General features: G+C 38.4%; 1 protein-coding gene across 1 annotated transcript in view; it reads left to right on the top strand.

The window, feature by feature from the left end:
- Window positions 1-17,800, top strand: part of SPAG17 (sperm associated antigen 17) — a 115,125-nt gene that overhangs the window by 69,565 nt on the left and 27,760 nt on the right. Inside the window, exons 24-30 of the mRNA XM_075493024.1 lie at window positions 3,120-3,328; window positions 8,072-8,192; window positions 11,042-11,415; window positions 13,046-13,175; window positions 14,791-14,999; window positions 15,290-15,434; window positions 16,572-16,726. Coding sequence (XP_075349139.1) covers window positions 3,120-3,328; window positions 8,072-8,192; window positions 11,042-11,415; window positions 13,046-13,175; window positions 14,791-14,999; window positions 15,290-15,434; window positions 16,572-16,726 — 1,343 coding nt within the window. The remainder of the gene's footprint in view (window positions 1-3,119; window positions 3,329-8,071; window positions 8,193-11,041; window positions 11,416-13,045; window positions 13,176-14,790; window positions 15,000-15,289; window positions 15,435-16,571; window positions 16,727-17,800) is intronic.

Below are 17,800 nucleotides of genomic sequence, written 5' to 3' on the forward strand. Positions count from 1 at the left end.
ACCTTTATTGCAGCACTGCTGACTGGCATTCTTTGATTCTTTGCAGTTTTTCTACAATCATTGGTTTATGCCTAATTCCCCTTGTGGGTGTTTGTATCGTAAGTGCTCAGAAAAATTCTGACCAGAAATATTCTGGCTTAGACTATTCTCATATGCTATCCATCCCTAATGTAGAATGGTACGCCATGTAATCCGCAGTTTATCTCCACTGATTGGTTAAATTGAGTGCAAATTACTCATTTTCTCTGCATTACTGAAATAATTTTCTGGAACCTCTCTAATTCTCATTTTTCTTATTGTTTTTCTCTTTTTTTTTTTTTTTTTTTCCCTTATGGTTTTTCTCTTTTTAGCTGCTCTTTTAGGGAAGCTAAGATGACAAAAGGCATCAGGCTGTTTGTCATCTTTATGCATCTTTTTAATTTCTTGGTTAAATGTTAATATTTGTTTAAGTTTTGAATTATTATTTGTTCTCTGTAGTATGACCAAAATCTAACTTCAGACCACCTTAAAACCAGACTCAGAAGTAAGCTCCTCATCGCTTTGTGAATCTGACACTGCTTGAGCACCTGCAGGGCTTTCATCTCTGGGTATTATAGGACCTTTGCACTTGCTCTTTGTGCCTTGATGAAATCATGAGAGTACAACTCCAAGTGCTAGAAATCTGCATGTGTGTGCAGGAGGAAGGAAACCTTCCTTAATCTGACAGTCCTCTGGAATTTCCCATCTCTCAAGATTTCTAAAGACACTTTCCCTCAGCCTCAACAATCCACCGTTTTTCATTGTTACCCTTAGGCACTATGTTCTCATTTTTCAGGGCAACCAGGGTAAAGGGGTAGGTGAAATTTCCTTAGGGGTCAAGAGCCTATAACAGCTTCTATTCCTAAATTCAGCACTCTGGAAAGTAGTGTCATCTGAAACTGATTGTGCTTCACTTCACAGCATGGGTAGCTGTGAAGGATAGCTCCCCTCACTATATATAAGAACTTCCTTATACCCAGTTTGCAGTGTTCACATGGATATTTATACTCCCCTGATAAGATGGATTACATTCACTAATGATTTTATTGGACAGTTGCCTCAGAGTCCTTCATTTCAGCTATCCTACTTTTCTGTGAAGCACTAGCTCTGTCAAAGTTTATTAGTCAGCTGTTTCTTCTCACCATTCACCTGGAGATGGGTACGACTACTTGTTTATTCCATGGCCATGCTGTCTAATAAATATGTATCAGAATGGACCCCATGGAGAATTTTAAACTTTCCTATTTTACATAATTGCTAGAGATAAATTCTCAGCTATAATACAAATAAAACAAATTTGTTCGCCTTTCCTCAGACTTCCAATAAGCAGTAAAAGCCTCGGAGCATAAATGTCAGTACATGAAAGCAGAGCCACCTAACAAAGCATCAGATTCTCATGCATCAGCTAATGAAAATGGGGATTTCAAAAATCTTTGTGGTGGTATAAATTTCCCTTTCAGACTAAAGGTCATGGATATATTCAGATATCTGTGTGTTTCCCTAATGCTGGCACCAAGACAAAAACTGAGATTGAAGGTTTAAAAACTGAGGTGGAAGGCTTGTTATACATGGACTCCTAAATAGGACTTTATCACCAGATGATCTAAGGTTTCTTCTAGCCTTAGTCTTAAATTTTGGGTCACTTTTGCAGTTGCCATAAATCCAGACTCATCCATAAGGCAAATGAACATGCAGGCAGCCTTTCTAGTAGTTTAGAACTTTATTTTTAAGGTGGCCTCTGCATTTTCTTATCTGCAGAGCTAAAACCATCTATGCCAAAACCTTTCTGGAAACAGTGGACATAGTAGCACTTAGGCCTACCTTTTACCTTTTTCAACCAAAAATATACTAACACTTCATCTGCATTACAGAAAATGCTATGATCTTACACCGGAATGTTCTATTAGCATGCTTCCAGATGCATTTCTTTTCTTCTTTGTCTGAATGTGGTCTGGCTTGCAGTTTGTCAATGAGTTATTTAACTTTTCTTTGCCTGATATATCAGTTTTCACATTAAATAATATTGTTCATTAGAAGAAGCAGAATTAAAATGTAGTTTCACCAAAACAAAAAAAAAGGATTTTTGGAAGTCTTCCTAAAGGCATTCTTGAAATGACTGACTTGTCATTAAACGTCATACCTTGTAGAAACTATTAAGCAAATCAAGCTTTCTTTATTTATTTAAAAAAGGTTTTCAAAAGATGGTTTCTGAGATAATAATGTTTTGCTCACTGGTGTTTTCAGTTCTTATTTATATGGGTGTGGTTAAGATGGGGATAATAAGTTGCTCCGTCTGGGGTAACAAGTTCTCCAAAACAAACAAGAATTAAATTGTTTAAGTTGTCTGGATGGGAAACAAGGTGCTATTTCATGAGTTGTAGGTTTGGGACTTAGGCTGCCTTCAAGCAACAAAAGATGATTAAAAAAAATCTTTCCAAAAAGCATTAAGGTTATAGCTGGCTGGGTTTTTCTGATTAAAGAGAAGTGTCAGTTCATTGAAACAAAAATGTTTTACAGAAAATCTTAGTTTGTATTAATTTTATTTTCAAGAAACTGTTTTGGAAGGCAACATGACTACTTCCTGTCAATATGCTTAGGAGGCTACACTAATGTTTGGCCTTTAAGAATTGGGAGAGTCTTAGCAAGTCTAGATAATCAGAATCTTTCTGAATCATTATAGCAAAATAGAGCTGCATAGTGCAAAACTGCTGGAGTCGGTCCATGCTGGATCAGCCCATGATAAAGCATAACAACAGTGATCATTTCCTAGATACTAGACCCAAAATGTCTCCATCTACCTAAGTATTCTGGAGGTAAAAAAGAATTTTTAAAATTGTATTTTCTATTTTTGAGAGAAAAGTGACGACCTGTGGGGAACAATAGTTTCAAGATGCCTTTTAGGCTGACAAGTAGTCAGTCTATGGAAAGATTTTCTAAATTGCATATATTCAGTCCCTCTATCTGAAATAATAAACTCCCTCACCGAGGTTGTTATTTCTCAGGTAAAATTTAGTGCACAAAATCTTGTAGAAAAATAAAATGTGGCCATCTACATTTATGAAACTTAATTTCATTAAAAATGTTACTTTTCCTTTCCTTAGATGATAAAACAGATCCTGTCTTAGCAAGAATTCTGAACATCCCTTCTGTTCATATTCCAACCGTAATTTGTCCTGTTACATCAGCTTCAGGAAAAAAAGATAAGTCCATCAAACAAAAATCAGGAAAATCTCTGCTATCTACAAAAGCAAGCCATAGCAAAATAGGCCCTCCACCACCTGATGACCTGGTAAAGCAAGAAGAAGGAAAGGTGAGAGAATAGATATTATCCAGTGAACACAGAAAAGAAACAAACAAATTCAAATACATAAACTTATGTAACAGAAACATATATTCTTCTCAGAGGGCTTTGAGTTGTGCCTTAACAAATTCCTAACAATTTATGGTGCTTCTAAGGATATGTTTTACTCTTCCAGTTGTTCTTAGATGTACATATTGGCAGCTGTTAATGAAGCTAGCCTTTACGACTCCATGATGTAAAGCAGTGTGTCTTCCATGGTCCACATACTTTTGTCAGTTTTGGCTTTACAGTTACACCTGTTACATTATTAATAATCTCAGTGACTAGAACTGCTCTAGAAATTAATTTTTAGTTTAACCAAGTAGGAGAACTTTGCTTTGCTTTCCAAAACCTGTATTGGAAAGTCTAACCAACCAGTAAATTAGTGGAGACAGTTTTGCAAAAGCTTGCTCTGCAATTTGGTCTTTTCAGCTGATCACAAGCCAGGGACCAGCAACTTGAGGAAGTTACTTTTGCCTATAACTGAAGTACTTCTATCACAGGACAGTCCTTTGCAAAGGATGGATGACATTCAAAAGCATATTCTGTATTTCTGTTATGAAAGACTTAGCACAGAGTACTACAGGAATTACAGGACTGTGTGCATCAGAAATGCACAGCATTTAATCTTGAACATTTTCCACAAAGCTCTATGAGAAGCTTTTTTGGCATAAAAAATGTGAGTAGGGGAGGCCATATCAGTTCAGAAATGGTTCACAGTTCCCCTCTGCAAAATGACTAACTTAGCTTATTTCAAGTCATTAGCTAACTATTGGCAGAATATTTTAGGCAACCACCAGAGGGTTGTTTGATCCAGTGGTCTCACAGACCAGCAAAGGTATGAGTTACAGGAAAGGTTCTCAAAGAAATATGGAAGGAAATATTAGCAGGATGGTGGAAGAGAATGAAGGAGTTTTCTATTTCGGATGGTTTAACCTCTTTTCTTTTTTGACACTGTTTTCTCCAACCAGCAGTGTCCCAGAAATGAACACAAAATAGAAAGGACAACAGAAATGAACATGAATAGTATTGAGAACAAATTTAGTTACCACCTTCAGTTTAGGAAAGGACAGTCTTCTGAAAATAGGCATAATCAGAACACAAAGCAATGAGGTCCATAAACAGTTTCATGTAACACTAGTGCTCTAAAATATACTGCCTCGGAAAATTCTTTAATGATAGTTATGATAAAAAGCTATCCTTTTTAACCTGATCAAGTTACAAAAGAGAAGCATTTCTAGATAATGTGCTTGTTAAATGTGGTTCTTAATATCTTTCCAGACTAACTGCAAAAATATTTAAAGCATATAGCAGTGTGTTTTAATTTTCCCCCTACTTAGTTCCATCTTTAATCAAGTATGGCTGAAATGATGCAGAAAGAACTGCTAATAGAATGTCCTGGTTCTCACCCTGAGCCAAATTTAAGTCCAATCTACTGCATATAATACTTTTCTGACCAATTATTTTCCATTAACCCAGTCATTCCTCCCTCTTATGTTCTGCTTCTTCCACAGGATGGTGGGTGATATGTAGAGAACATGAGTGGCACTGGGTCTGCCATCTTTTCCTGCACTGTTTTCTCTTTTGTCCTTGTCCTGGTTTCAGCCGAGATAGAGTTAATTTTCTTTATAGTGGCTGGTATGAGACTATGTTTTGGATTGGTGCTGAAAACAGGGTTGATAATACAGAGGTGTTTTAGTTGTTGCTGCACTAGTCAAGGACTTTTCAGCTTCCCATGCTCTGCCAGGTGCAGAAGAAGCTGGGAGGGGACACAGCCAGGATAGCTGACCCAAACTGACCAAAGGGCTATTCCATACCATATGATGTCATGCTCAGCAAGCTGGGGAAGAAGAAGGAAGGGGGGGACGTTTGGAGTGATGGCGTTTGTCTTCCCAAGTAACCATTATGCATGATGGAGCCCTGCTTTCCTGGAGATGGCTGAACACCTGCCTGCCCATGGGAAGTAGTGAATGAATTTCTTGCTTTGCTTGCGTGCACGGCTTTTGCCTTCCCTATTAAACTGTCCTTATCTCAACCCACGACTTTTCTTACTTTTGCTCTTCCGATTCCCTTCCCCATCCCACTGAGGGGGGAGTGAGCGAGCGGCTGCCTGGTGCTTAGTTGCCGGCTGGGGCTAAACCACAACAGTCCTGTTCCTCAGACTTTCTCCCTGGAAAATTAACACTAGTTCATCCAACTGTAGTGGCACGAAACTCTACTTTAGTTCTTGTTACCATTTTCTAGGGCACTGCCCTGAAAAGAATCACCACCTTCTGGTCTAAAGATCTCATTGTCTCTTTTTCAGAACTATGTCTTGAAAAATTGGTCTTTTGTCTACTTTGGTTACTTTGGCCACTTCTCTCAAAATCACTCTTGCTATGCACTCACAAGAGGTTTATGACTTATCTTCTCAGCTCCCTTGGCAAGGGAGGTTGAATGGAGGTCATAATTCTGTTGATAGAGCTGGGCTGAACTGTTTAAAGAGGTAGAGTGGGCAGGAGATAGCTTCCATTAGAGAGCAAATGAGAGGAGAGAGTAATAAGAATAAGACAAGAATGAACGCATACTAAGAGCTGCAGGAATAGCCTTGGAAGACTCTCTAAACACGAGATAGCTATGCTGCTTCCATGGTACCTAGTGGATGAAGTAATGCTGTGGCTCTTGTTTCAACATGGATTCTGTCCATATCCACAAAAAGTCCTGCTGACCTAATTTCAACAAGTTTCGCTAGGTGTTGAGCATGAGCATGGAAAGTGGTGTAGGGAGTTGCCAAACAGCACTCCACGTAATATACAGCAATTGTGTGGTATAAATGAACCTTACACAAACAAATTCCCCTACCATTAAAATTCTGTTAGGAGGACATCCAAGTTCCTCCTCTTCTTCCAAAAGGCTTTGTACTATTTCATTTAGAATGTCTTAATTCCATTTTTGGTGTTTTAATAAAAAATCTGAAAGAGAGAGAGTATCCATATTAGTGCGTACAGCACCCAGCTGTGTGAGTCTGCAAGTGTTTTGGAGGACAGGATTAAAATCTGAAGCGAACTTGACAAATTCACATGGACATAGTCTGGAAATTCAGGATGCAATTCAATAAGAATAAATGCTAGGTTCTACAGGTACATATAAATAATCAATACATATGTACAGAATGAGTAACAGTTCTATCAATAACAGTTATACAGAGAAAGGTCCCAGAGTTGCAATGGATCACATGCTATACATAAGTCAACAATGCCATCTTGCTGTGAGAAGGGCAAAGACCACATTGAGGTGAATAAACAGGAGCATAGCCTGCTAAATATGTGAAGTTATTTTCCATTCAGGGCTGGTAGGGCCTCAGTTGAAGTATTGTGTCCAGTTATGGATGCTGCACTGCAAGAAAAACGTGGGCCACGCTGGAGAGTTCTAAGGAAAGCATCAAGAAAGATCAGAGGTCTAGAAAACTTGACTGGTGGGGAAAGATTAGACGACTTGGTTTGGGTTTGTTTGATCTAGAGTTGAGAGACAGAATAGCATTCTGTAAGGAGCTAAAGGGACACCATCGTCTCTTATGCTACCCATATAATCAGAAGAAATAATCAGAAGTAAACTAATTTTTTGCAAGAGAGATTTAAGCTAACTAATAGGAAAACGTCAGTAAGGTTAGTCAAGGTAAAGCGCTGGAACAGATTGCCAGGAAACCTCCTGTCCTGGAAATTTTTAGAATAGGTTATGTTAACAGTTTTCTCTAACGATATAGACATACTTGAATTTTTTTTACCATTAGACAGGAAGAAGTAGATAACAACTGAGGGTTACTTCTACCCTATTCTGTGCCTTCTACTCCATGATCCTGTGACTACGATCTTAGGGTATTGAGGATAGCCTTAATTAGCCAGTAATACTTTGTAAAGTAACCATAAAACGTACAGCATCCTTTATGCCAAAAAACAGGTGGCAAAACATCTGCCAATTTTTTCCTGTATTCCTAAAAATCAAGAATACGGGGTAATACCAGGACAAGTTCTCATCTCTACAAGATGTAACAAAGAGAACTGTCTGCAACCCAAAACTGTTTTCATCCTATGACTACTGGCATAGTATAGTTCATTGTCACATAGATTTGGGGGGGATGACATCAAAGGGTCCATTGTTGTATTTTTTTCAAATGTTCCAAGGTCTTCAGGCATTCCTTAGGTCAACCTCATCTTTTCTAGTCATCAGAACAGTTTCCACTACAGAGCAGCGCAAAGAGAATTACACATTTTGACTGCCAAACATTCCTTCCTGTCCCCGTCTCAAGTCAGTGCTGTATTTGCAGCAGACTGGAAGTACTGCTTTACTTATCTTTTGTGCTCTTTTAATGATTGTAGTTAAAATAACTCATGTGCAACTTCAAGAATTATTTCATGCTGTTCTGCGTCACACTATCCATTTATTGTCATCTCGTCTTGACACTGCACGAGATAGCATAATGACTCAGCAAAATGAATAAAGTTAGGAAGGGTTGTTCTTCAAGGGTTAATAAAGAGGAATAAAAGAAGATAGCATAATCAAAGAAAATAAGCTGATGTTTCCACTTCAAAATCCATAAACTCTCAAAATGTTAAAAATGACTGGTAGAAAGCACTTTTTTTAAAAATGTTTTGTTGCAACTGAAATCTGTAGTCTAATTTTTTTCTTTATTCTTTTAAAATGTGGAATAAAACTAGTTCATGTTTTATTCTGTAGGTGGAAATGGAAGAATCAGCTTCCCAAACACAAGTGATGTCAAATGCTCTTGCTTTCCCAAGCTTGAATGTCTCCTGTCCCAATGGACTAGTATTAACTTTCCTTGGTGAAAGTTTTGGAGGTTAGTTTTCCGAGCCACTGCAAAGTAAGGAATTTTAAAAGAAGTTACAATTACAGAAGAAAATTATTTCTGCCTTGATGGGTTTAGATGTAACAATATAAATTTTTTAACGTCTCAGATTGCTAAGTCTGTCGTACTGTCTATTTAATAGTATTTGCAACATAAAGAATGTGTTTTAATTCAAACAAATGTAAAATCTAGAATTGCAAGTTGTTGGACATAACAGATTGGGGGCAGGGAAGCAGCAACCCTAAAAAGCCCTTGGGCATCATGTTGGATAATTAGTTGAATATGTAGGTATATTGGAATACTAAAGAAAAATGAGCAAATTCAATTCATAAATGCATATATATTGAGGAATCTTGAGTGATAACAGGAAGATTGTTATGTTACCTATATCTGCACCTCCTTTGGAATCGTATGTACTGTTCTTAAGTCCACAGGACAAGATGTTCATATTTTGAAAGATTCAGGGAAGAGTGACAATAATGATTAAAGCATTGGAAGATGTGTCTTATAGTGAGCTTATGTCACCAGAGAGCTCAATTTAATTACCAAAGAAAGGGTCAAAGGAGCAACTGGTGCCAGTCTGAAAGTACAAAGGAAACAGAATTTTGGTGATAGCTTGTAAACACAGTATACAAAGGTATTATAAATTTCAGGGGCTTGAAACTGAAAAGTAGTACTTTATACTAGATTTAAGTTATACTTAATTTTTATTGGTAAGAATGATTAACAAAACTAACCCAGGCTGCGATGGACTCTCTACTACTGGATATTGTACAATCACATTTTGTTGCCTTTCTAAAGGATATGATCAGTTTCAAACAGGAATTACTTCACATAAGGCCTTTGGTTTATGCCATCCAGTACATACAGAGAAGACTTTCATAATAAGCCTTTCTGCCCTTATCGTTGAATTTCCTTTTGAAGACCAATAGGCTATATAGATACTTACAAGTTTCTGTGCGTGACATCCTTCTGCAATGATTCCATTTCCCAGTGTTTTTGCAAACCAGCATGAGGTTCATCTTTGCATACTGTAAACTGTACTAAATCTTGGATTTTTGTAGTCACACCATTAGGTTTTGAAGCAGACAAATGTGAATTTTGCTGTTGTCATCTGGTCAATTTTAAAAACAGCTACCTACACATGTCATTTAATGGCTATGTACACAACAAATCTGTCCAGCCCAGGCTATATTGGAGCTATTGAATATGTGAAAAATAGATTAGCACAACTGCAGAGGTGCCCATACCCAGGAATAAACCAGATTTATCACACACACCAAGTACATGCTAGCAGTAATTCCAACACATCCTATGTGTGAGCTGTTGCATAAAAAACAGCAGAATCCTTTGTCTTCCTGGCAACTGATGAAACAACATACCTCTTAGAAACCAGCCAAATGGTAAGTACAGTGTATATAAATTAATAAAAAATTAGAAATGTGTATTAAATAGCATTAATAAATGTAGTATGGTACACAAGGATCCAGCACAAATTTATAATCATGTGAGAGAAGAATGTCTTGATTTTTTTTTAAACACACCCCCCCCCCCCCCGAATTGCTAGTAAAAGCTTCCCTTGTTTTTCTTCTTGGACATCTCTTTCCTTTTAATATCAAAATCATAGAACCAGGTTGGAAAGGACCTCAAAAGATCATCTGGTCCAACCTTTTGTGGAAAAGGGAGCCTAGATGAGATTATCTAGCACCCTGTCCAATTGTATCTTGAAAACCTACAGCAGTGGAATCTCTACCATGTCCCTGGGGAGGTTGTTCCAGTGAATGACTGGTCTCACTGTAAAAAATTTCTTTCTTATACTGAGATTAAACCTCTCCCGGTACAACTCGTACCCATTGTCCCCTGTCTTCTCCATGTGGCTCCTTGTGAAGGGAGAGCCTTTGTCCTCTTTGTAGCTGCCCTTTAAGTACTGGAATACTGTGATGAGGTACCCCCTGAGCCTTCTCCAGGGAGAAGAGACCTAACTCTTTCAGTCTTTCCTCATAGACAGATTCTCCAGGCCTTTGATCATCTCTGTGGCCCTCCTTTGGACCCTCTCCAGTCTGTCCATGTATTTCTTGAATTGTGGGGACCAGACTGAACACAGTACTCCCAAGTGCAGCCTGACAAGCGCTGAGTAGAGTGGGATGATCACATCTCTGTCTCTGCTAGTAATGCCCCTGCGGATGCAGCCAGCTTGGCACATTTTGCCAGTTTAGGGTAAATGTGCTCTGATCAACCTGGTACGAAGTAAAGAGGATGCAGAGGGTTTTCAAACATACATAGTTTGACAAGGAGCATGAGTTGAAATCTTGAATAGTTGAGGTGAACAGAGCAATTATGGACACATACATGTAGTTTCTTGACACAACTACCATAATTATGCTCATTAGCACACTCAACACACTCCCATAATTTAATGTAAAAACCTTATTTGGTCAAGTAAACAAAATATCTAACTTCAGTTTCTGTACAAACTCAAACTTGGTGAAACTCAGTGACTATTTTCACCTTTATGGGCAGTTAGGAAATTCCTCTCACCTAATGTCAGTCTTCCAGAAGTTCAGCATCCGTCATAAATCCATCTTCAAATTTCCCTTGTTTTCATTTGGAAAGACAGACACCTCCACAGGAAGATTCAGAGTTTCTGAGTAGAGACTGCTTTGAATTGTTCTTTGAAAAACAGAGTCTGTCCCTTACTCTGTGGATTACAGAGGAAGCCAAGGAGGGTTAGTCTTACTCACCTAAAGTTGCATACCTTCTGTAGATGCCGTGATGCTGGGTGTTTAGCACTGTTTGAAAGTGTGCTATGCAGTATTAAGTAATTCAGAATTTGTTTTCAGCTTTGAAAGGTGAAGCCAGTACAGCTGAAGCTGAGAAAGAGATGGTAAAGAAAAGCGAGGCCAAAGCAGATGAAGCCAAGGAAGAGGAGGCTGAGAAAGGTGAGACCAAAGCAAATGAAGCAAAGGAGGAAGAGGTTATGGAAAGTGGAGAGAAGGAACATGAGGTTACAGAAGGTGAAATAAAGCATGAAGACACCAAAAGAGAACAGGCCAAGCAGCCTACTCTGGAAATTCTGGTTAGGCAGAGTTATCCCCAAAAGGTAAAGAACTCTCATCTATATACATCTGTGGCAAGGCAAACAGAACAAGAGGTGTCAAGGGTCATCACCAGTCAAGGAACTGTCATAAAGTACATGATGGATGGATCTACCCAGGTATGTTTAGTAGAATTCATTGAAAGCAGTCTGTGTGTGTGATTACCCTTGAACTTGTGCTTGTCAACCGAGATAGAGAAGTGTCCAGTTTGTAGGTGAAGGAGTTAAGTAACCACTGAGTTACCCAGTCACGTCAAGACTAAAATGCTCATGGCTTTGTTCAGAATCAGAACTTAAGGCACATAGGGAGCTTTAATGATGAAAATTTTAAGCATGTGAAGATTTTAGGCAATTTTGGGATTAGGAAATAGCTGAATATGGTTTTGAGTACTACATTCCCAGGAAACCTAAACATCTGAAGTGTGGATTAGTTGGGCTTTGGGTATTTATGGCAACACAAAAGCATCCATATACTTTTTCAGTCATCTAAACAGTCATATGGGATCCAGAAAAGACCTGAACTATTTTTCAGTCTTGCAGACACCTTTAGTATCCTAAATTTTCATCAAAAAGACTTTATATTCATAAGTACCTTCTTTGTTTACCCATATTTAGGTTGCCCAGAATTCTGGTACCTTGTAGGTGCTATAGGCTAGATACCATCTTTGCAAATACTGTAATCAATCTACAAGCAACTGTCTTTTTAAAGTCTAAGACTCTATGCATAGTTAGCAAACAGATGAAAAGAGGAGGTATCTATTTTGGCTCAGAAACTGCCAGAATAATTCCTTATTTCCTCAAGTTTTTTTTCTAAGTAGACCACAACTCCTAGTACAAGTTCTTTACATTCATTCATTACATTAGATCTTAAATCATTTAGCCAGGATTTCTGAGAAACATATCCATTTCAGAAGTATGCAAAGAAGCTAGCTGTTGTATGTCTATATATTCTCAACATACTGTCCCCTGACAGAAGAATATAGATCTTATGTGCCCAGCATAATTGTACCATAGTCTTTGTATAGGCAATTTATGAGTGCATCCTTCTTTATATTAACTTAATGTTTGTGACTCATCAAGAATGTATTGTATATAGATAAGCATTCAAAAAAGAAGAAATGGTGAATTACCTTACAGTAGCTGTAACTCTTGAGATGTTTCTATATGTTGTCCATTTGTTTTCCACATTGTACTGTCTTCTCCCTAGAACATCTGTACTTTATTTGTAAATGAATTCAGGGACAATTGTTCCCTGCTACACAGGGAACATGCATATGAAGAGTTGAGTGTAATGGACAATAGATCTTAGAAACCAGGTATAATAAAATAAATAACCATGACTTCTTTTTGTTAGCTGGCTTGATGGCTAAAAAATTAACAGCCATCCTAGACATGTGGAATACCTGAATACAGATCAATATGGTGATACAGATGCATTACCACTGCTACAAAAAAAAAAGTCATCAACCTTTGACCACTTAAATAGTCAAAGAATAATTTTACTGTTTACTTTTATAATGCCTATTTGTTACTACAGTCCCAATTAATTATATATGTGAACTGCAGCAATTAGCAGTCCTTTTTGAGATAGCTTCTTTATTTCTTGTATTCATTCTGAGAGTCTTTTACTTTTTTTCCCTCCATCACCCACAGTATTCTAGTGACTATTGCATTTGTGACACATTCTTTTGAGACTTTCTATTGGTGTCTGAAGTTATTTTAGCCTCTAGTATGTCCTTGATTGCTGTAGATTCTGTTTGCTGATGGCACAGTGAGTAGGAGTCCTGATTCTGGCCCTGTCCTACCACCACCTACCACTCCAGATAACATGCAACCGTTACCAGAATCAGAGCCTTCACCTGAGACCAGCATGAAGAAAGGTAACATTTCCAGTATTTTTGACAGATTTAAAGTTAGCAGGGCTGATGATACTTAATAAAGGGCATATTTCTTTAGTCTGAAATTTCTGCCAGTGTAAAAATGCAATTTTATCTGTACTCAGCTGCTGCAAACTGCTAATTTGTTACCTTCATATAAAATCATTTCTCTCCTACTCCAGTTTTCTTTTTCTTCTAATGTGCTAGGAGTCTAATAAGAAAAAGGGTGTGTAAGAACTACATCAGTAGCAGAGTGATTCAACACAAAGTATTTTAAAAGAAATCCTTGTGACTACAGTAGTGTCAAATCCTTACTTACATGTTACACAGTTTTTAGTCTTGGTATTGAGAAATGCTTCTCTCACAGAGGAATTACTATGTTTTTCTTTCTAATTGAATGTATTCCAAGGCACCTACTATTGGTCATTATTAATTGCTTGTATGGACTTGTGGTCTGTCCCAATATAACCATTCTTACTTTTTTTTTTTTGGCTGAGAAAGAACCAAATAAAAGTTTACTTAATACCTCAGAGTGTAGTCCAAGATCACTGTCAGTGCTGCTTCATGCAAAGAATAATTATGACCTGTCATAAAATTAACGTATAATTTATTGGAAGTATGTGAATAAAAATTGCTGCCAAAGAGAAAAGTCTCTCAAAAAGGAGACTTTCAAGTCATCAAGTCCAGTCCTTGTTCTAAGGATATTCCTTAGGATAACTGGAAGGATGTTTGAGAACTTCCCTGACAAACCGTCTTCTAATTTTCAGTCTCAGTATCTGTGGCCAGTGTATATACTTTATTCCTTATCCTTTATTTATGATCACTTTTTCCCCCCACCTTTCCTCTCCACTGCTTAGTCTTGACAAATTTATAGTGAAAAGTTTCATCTCTCTTGGGCTCCCCCCCCCCCCCCCCCCCCGGATATATAGGCTGTAAGCCTTGTAGACTCCTCTCTGGACTATGCTGTTGTCTTTTGCATACACTTAGACTAAGTTCCTTTTCTTCAATATGGGAGACCACAGTTCTCTATTACATTCTTAAGATCTCTCCATTACCTTTCACAATGGAATCTCCATCCCTTTTCTTCTGATGCGCCATATGGTTGTGCTTGCCTTTCTTGTCACCATATTTTCACACTGATAACTTGTAGTCATTCTGTATAGATGATACCTCCAGGTCTTTCTTTTCTTCTACTGTTGCAAACTTGTCTGAAGCATAAGTTATTTTTATTCCTTTTTGCATTAAATGTCATTCTAATAGACTGTATCAAATTCCTATTACTTTAATCTTCAAGCTCATGGGACAGTTTTGGATGCTTTTTTTTTTCAGTATTCCATTCAGATTTTCTTCTGCATTGATAGTCCCTTCTGAAGTAATTTCATAATCAGATGTCATTAGCATGCTGTTTACTTTTTCTGTGTCATTAATGAACACATTAAATAAGATTAGTTCAAGGGCACACCTTTGAGTAACAGCACTTGTAGTTTTCCTCCAGCCTAATAAATAGTTCTTTCAATTCTGTCAAAACCAATACTCACAGAAACTCTTCACTTTATTGATTTTGTCTTTTGCCTTAGAGAATACCAAGTCTGATATACAGAAATTTTTGTTTCTGCAGGAAAAGGCAGTGACAGAAACAGTATATCACACCCAAACAAGGACGAGTTGTTTGAAAATACTGTTAATTCTGAGCAACCTAAGGAGAACCAGGCAGGAACCTGGATAACAACTACTCCATCAGGCATTCGAGTGGGCACTAAGGGAGCAAAGAGAATGGATCTGAAGCCAGTCTTAATCTATCAGGCAACTGACCCAGCTGATGGAACGGTATTACTATTTTTGTGTTGTTATAGCACTGTCTACTAAACTAAGAGACAGGGCTGCCATCATATAAGTTGTAGGGTTTGTTCTTTGAACATATATCCTACAGGTTGTGTTATTACACTGTTACTAATGCAAAAGCTTTAGATTTTGAAGAAAATGCAAGTCCCCAGTCTCTGAAGTAGATAAAGTTGCAGTACTCTAGCTTCATCAGAGTTTCAGTGCCTTGTTTTACTGTTGTTGCCATTACAAGTATCACAGTGCTAATATAAATGAGTATTCCTTCATTCTTTCAGGTTATGACTGTACGAGACGATGAAGTGATAATTGTCGAGAAGCTGGATGGTAGCAGAGTAGTAGATCATGCTGATGGTACTAGGATCACGACTTTTTATCAAAACTGTGAAGAATTTTTTGTACCAGAGGATAGCGAGGAAACAGGTAAAATCAACAGGGGAGCACTTATGTCTGCTATATCTTGTGAAGCAGATAATTGTCAAAATATACTAAAGAAAGCTCATACCAATAGCCTAGATAGAAATCCACTAGTGCAGTCTAGCCTTAGTTTGTCTGCTTGGTCTTTTTTTCATCAGTAGTCAGTGCAAAAATTACGTTGTAGCAAACAAGCAAATTTCCTTCTTTCCATGTATATACTTACATGACCCACCTTCACCGTGAGACCACTGTGCCCAAGTTCTGATATGTTCATTGCCTGCTCTCCACCTACCCTGATACAACAAGCAAGCTGACTTGAGTCTTAACTGAATAGATGTATAAGGACCAGGGCATCCTCATATTCCCTAGAGAGGCCATGGACTCACCAGCCTCAGAGGTATTCAAAATTTGATTGAATATGGCTGTAGAAAATGCCACACCTAGTAGAAGTGAAACTACATTCACCTGAAATAAGTGGGGCTAATGGTCATCTGTGTTTCTTCCAGCTGGCAGTATATTCTGTGTGCTTAGTTCAGTTGCTGGATAAGTTCTGTAATTAACGTGAAGCGTATATTTACTGTGTGGGTGTCAGGACTGTTGTGTTCAAACACAGTAGAAAGTTCTGGTTGTGGAACACCTCCCTGTGGGATTTTAAAAATCAAAACAATGACCTTGAACTGGTCTGTCTATTCAATGGAAAGGCAATGGCCAGATTAACATACCAGTTTGATCTGTTTTCCCTGACTTCTGCTGCTGAAAAGGAATTTCTTCACATGTTAGAGCTCGTATCACATGCATAAAAAATTTCAGTGGTCCAACTTGTATGTTGCAAATATCCAGATCGTTACGGTTAGTGCTGTACTTGATAAATTAGAGTACTCTCCTGACCACAGCAGCCACAGATGGTTACAGACATTTTTTGCTGTTGGATTTTTCTATATTCAGTGCACAGTCCAAAAATTTGAAGGTTGCATATTGTTTACCTAACATAAAATTATGTGATAAAGGATGTTATGAAGTCTGAGAGTCTTTTACTGAGGAGATAAAGGTCCAGCCTTATAAGAGAAAAAGCAAATTGAATCCTATGATAGACTTTTCCATGGTTCATGTGCTCCTGTCTAGTTGTTCTGTATTAATTCTTAGATGAACCCTCGGAAGCCATCACAAGGAAGGTGAAATGTATACAAGTAGAGAATCCTGAGTTTGCTACTGTTATAACAAATTGTGAGGACGGTACCTGTTGTACCATCTTTGGAGATGGGACATCTATTATAGCAAAGCCACAGGGAACATATCAGGTGGGAATTAGTTTTAGTTTGTGACAGTGAAATGTATCTTTGTGTTTCAAGTTCCCTGCTATCAGCATCTCTCACCTTGACTGTTTTATCTCCCTTTTCTATAGCCTTCGCAAATCCTGTGATTCCATCTCTTTTATACTCTGTCAATATTTAGATATTAGAGGTCCCATTTGACTGGAAGCTGGCAAATGTTGTCCCAATTTTCAAGAAGGGTAAGAAGGAAGACCCTGGTAATTAAAGGCCTGTCAGTCTCACTTCAGTGCCTGGTAAAATTATGTAGAAGGTTATTCTGGGAGTTATTGAAAAACACTTGAGAGACAATACAGTCATTGGTCATAGCCAGCAAGGGTTCACGAGGGGAAAGTCCTGCTTAACTACTTTAATTTCCTTTTAAGACAATGTCACCCATCTAGTTGACCAAGGGAAGCCAGTAGAAGGAGGGGCGGGGGGCGGGTTAGCAAAGCTTTTGATACTGTCTCTCACAGTATCCTTCTGGACAAAACATCCAGCACACAGTGAGACAAGTCCATAGTACGCTGGGTGAGCGATTGGCTGACGGGTCAGGCTCAAAGCGTTATAGTAAATGGGGTTACATCAGGCTGGCAGCCAGTCACCAGTGCGGTTGCCCAGGGCTCAGTTTTAGGGCCAGTGCTCTTTAATGTGTTTATAAATGATCTGCACGCAGTAATCTAATGTACATTAAATAACTTTGACAAAGATACTAAACTAGGAGGAGCTGTGGACTCCCTCGAGGGTAGAGAGGCCTTACAGAGAGATATGGATAGACTAGAGAGCTGGGCAGTCACCAGCTGTATGGAATTTAACAAGAGCAAGTGCCAGATTCTCCACCTGGGACGGGGTAATTCTGGTTATACATACAAACTGGCGGACGAGGGGCTGAAGAGTAGCCCCACAGAAAGAGATGTGGGGGTTTGGGTGGATGGCAAGTTGAATATGAGTCAACAGTGTGCCCTGGCAGCAAAAAGGGCCAACCATGTCCTGGGGTGCATCAAGCACAGCATAGCTAACTGGTGAAGGGAGGTGATTGTCCTGCTCTACACTGCACTGGTGCAG

The sequence above is a fragment of the Mycteria americana genome, chromosome 1 (assembly GCF_035582795.1).
Source record: "Mycteria americana isolate JAX WOST 10 ecotype Jacksonville Zoo and Gardens chromosome 1, USCA_MyAme_1.0, whole genome shotgun sequence".
Lineage (NCBI taxonomy): Eukaryota > Metazoa > Chordata > Aves > Ciconiiformes > Ciconiidae > Mycteria > Mycteria americana.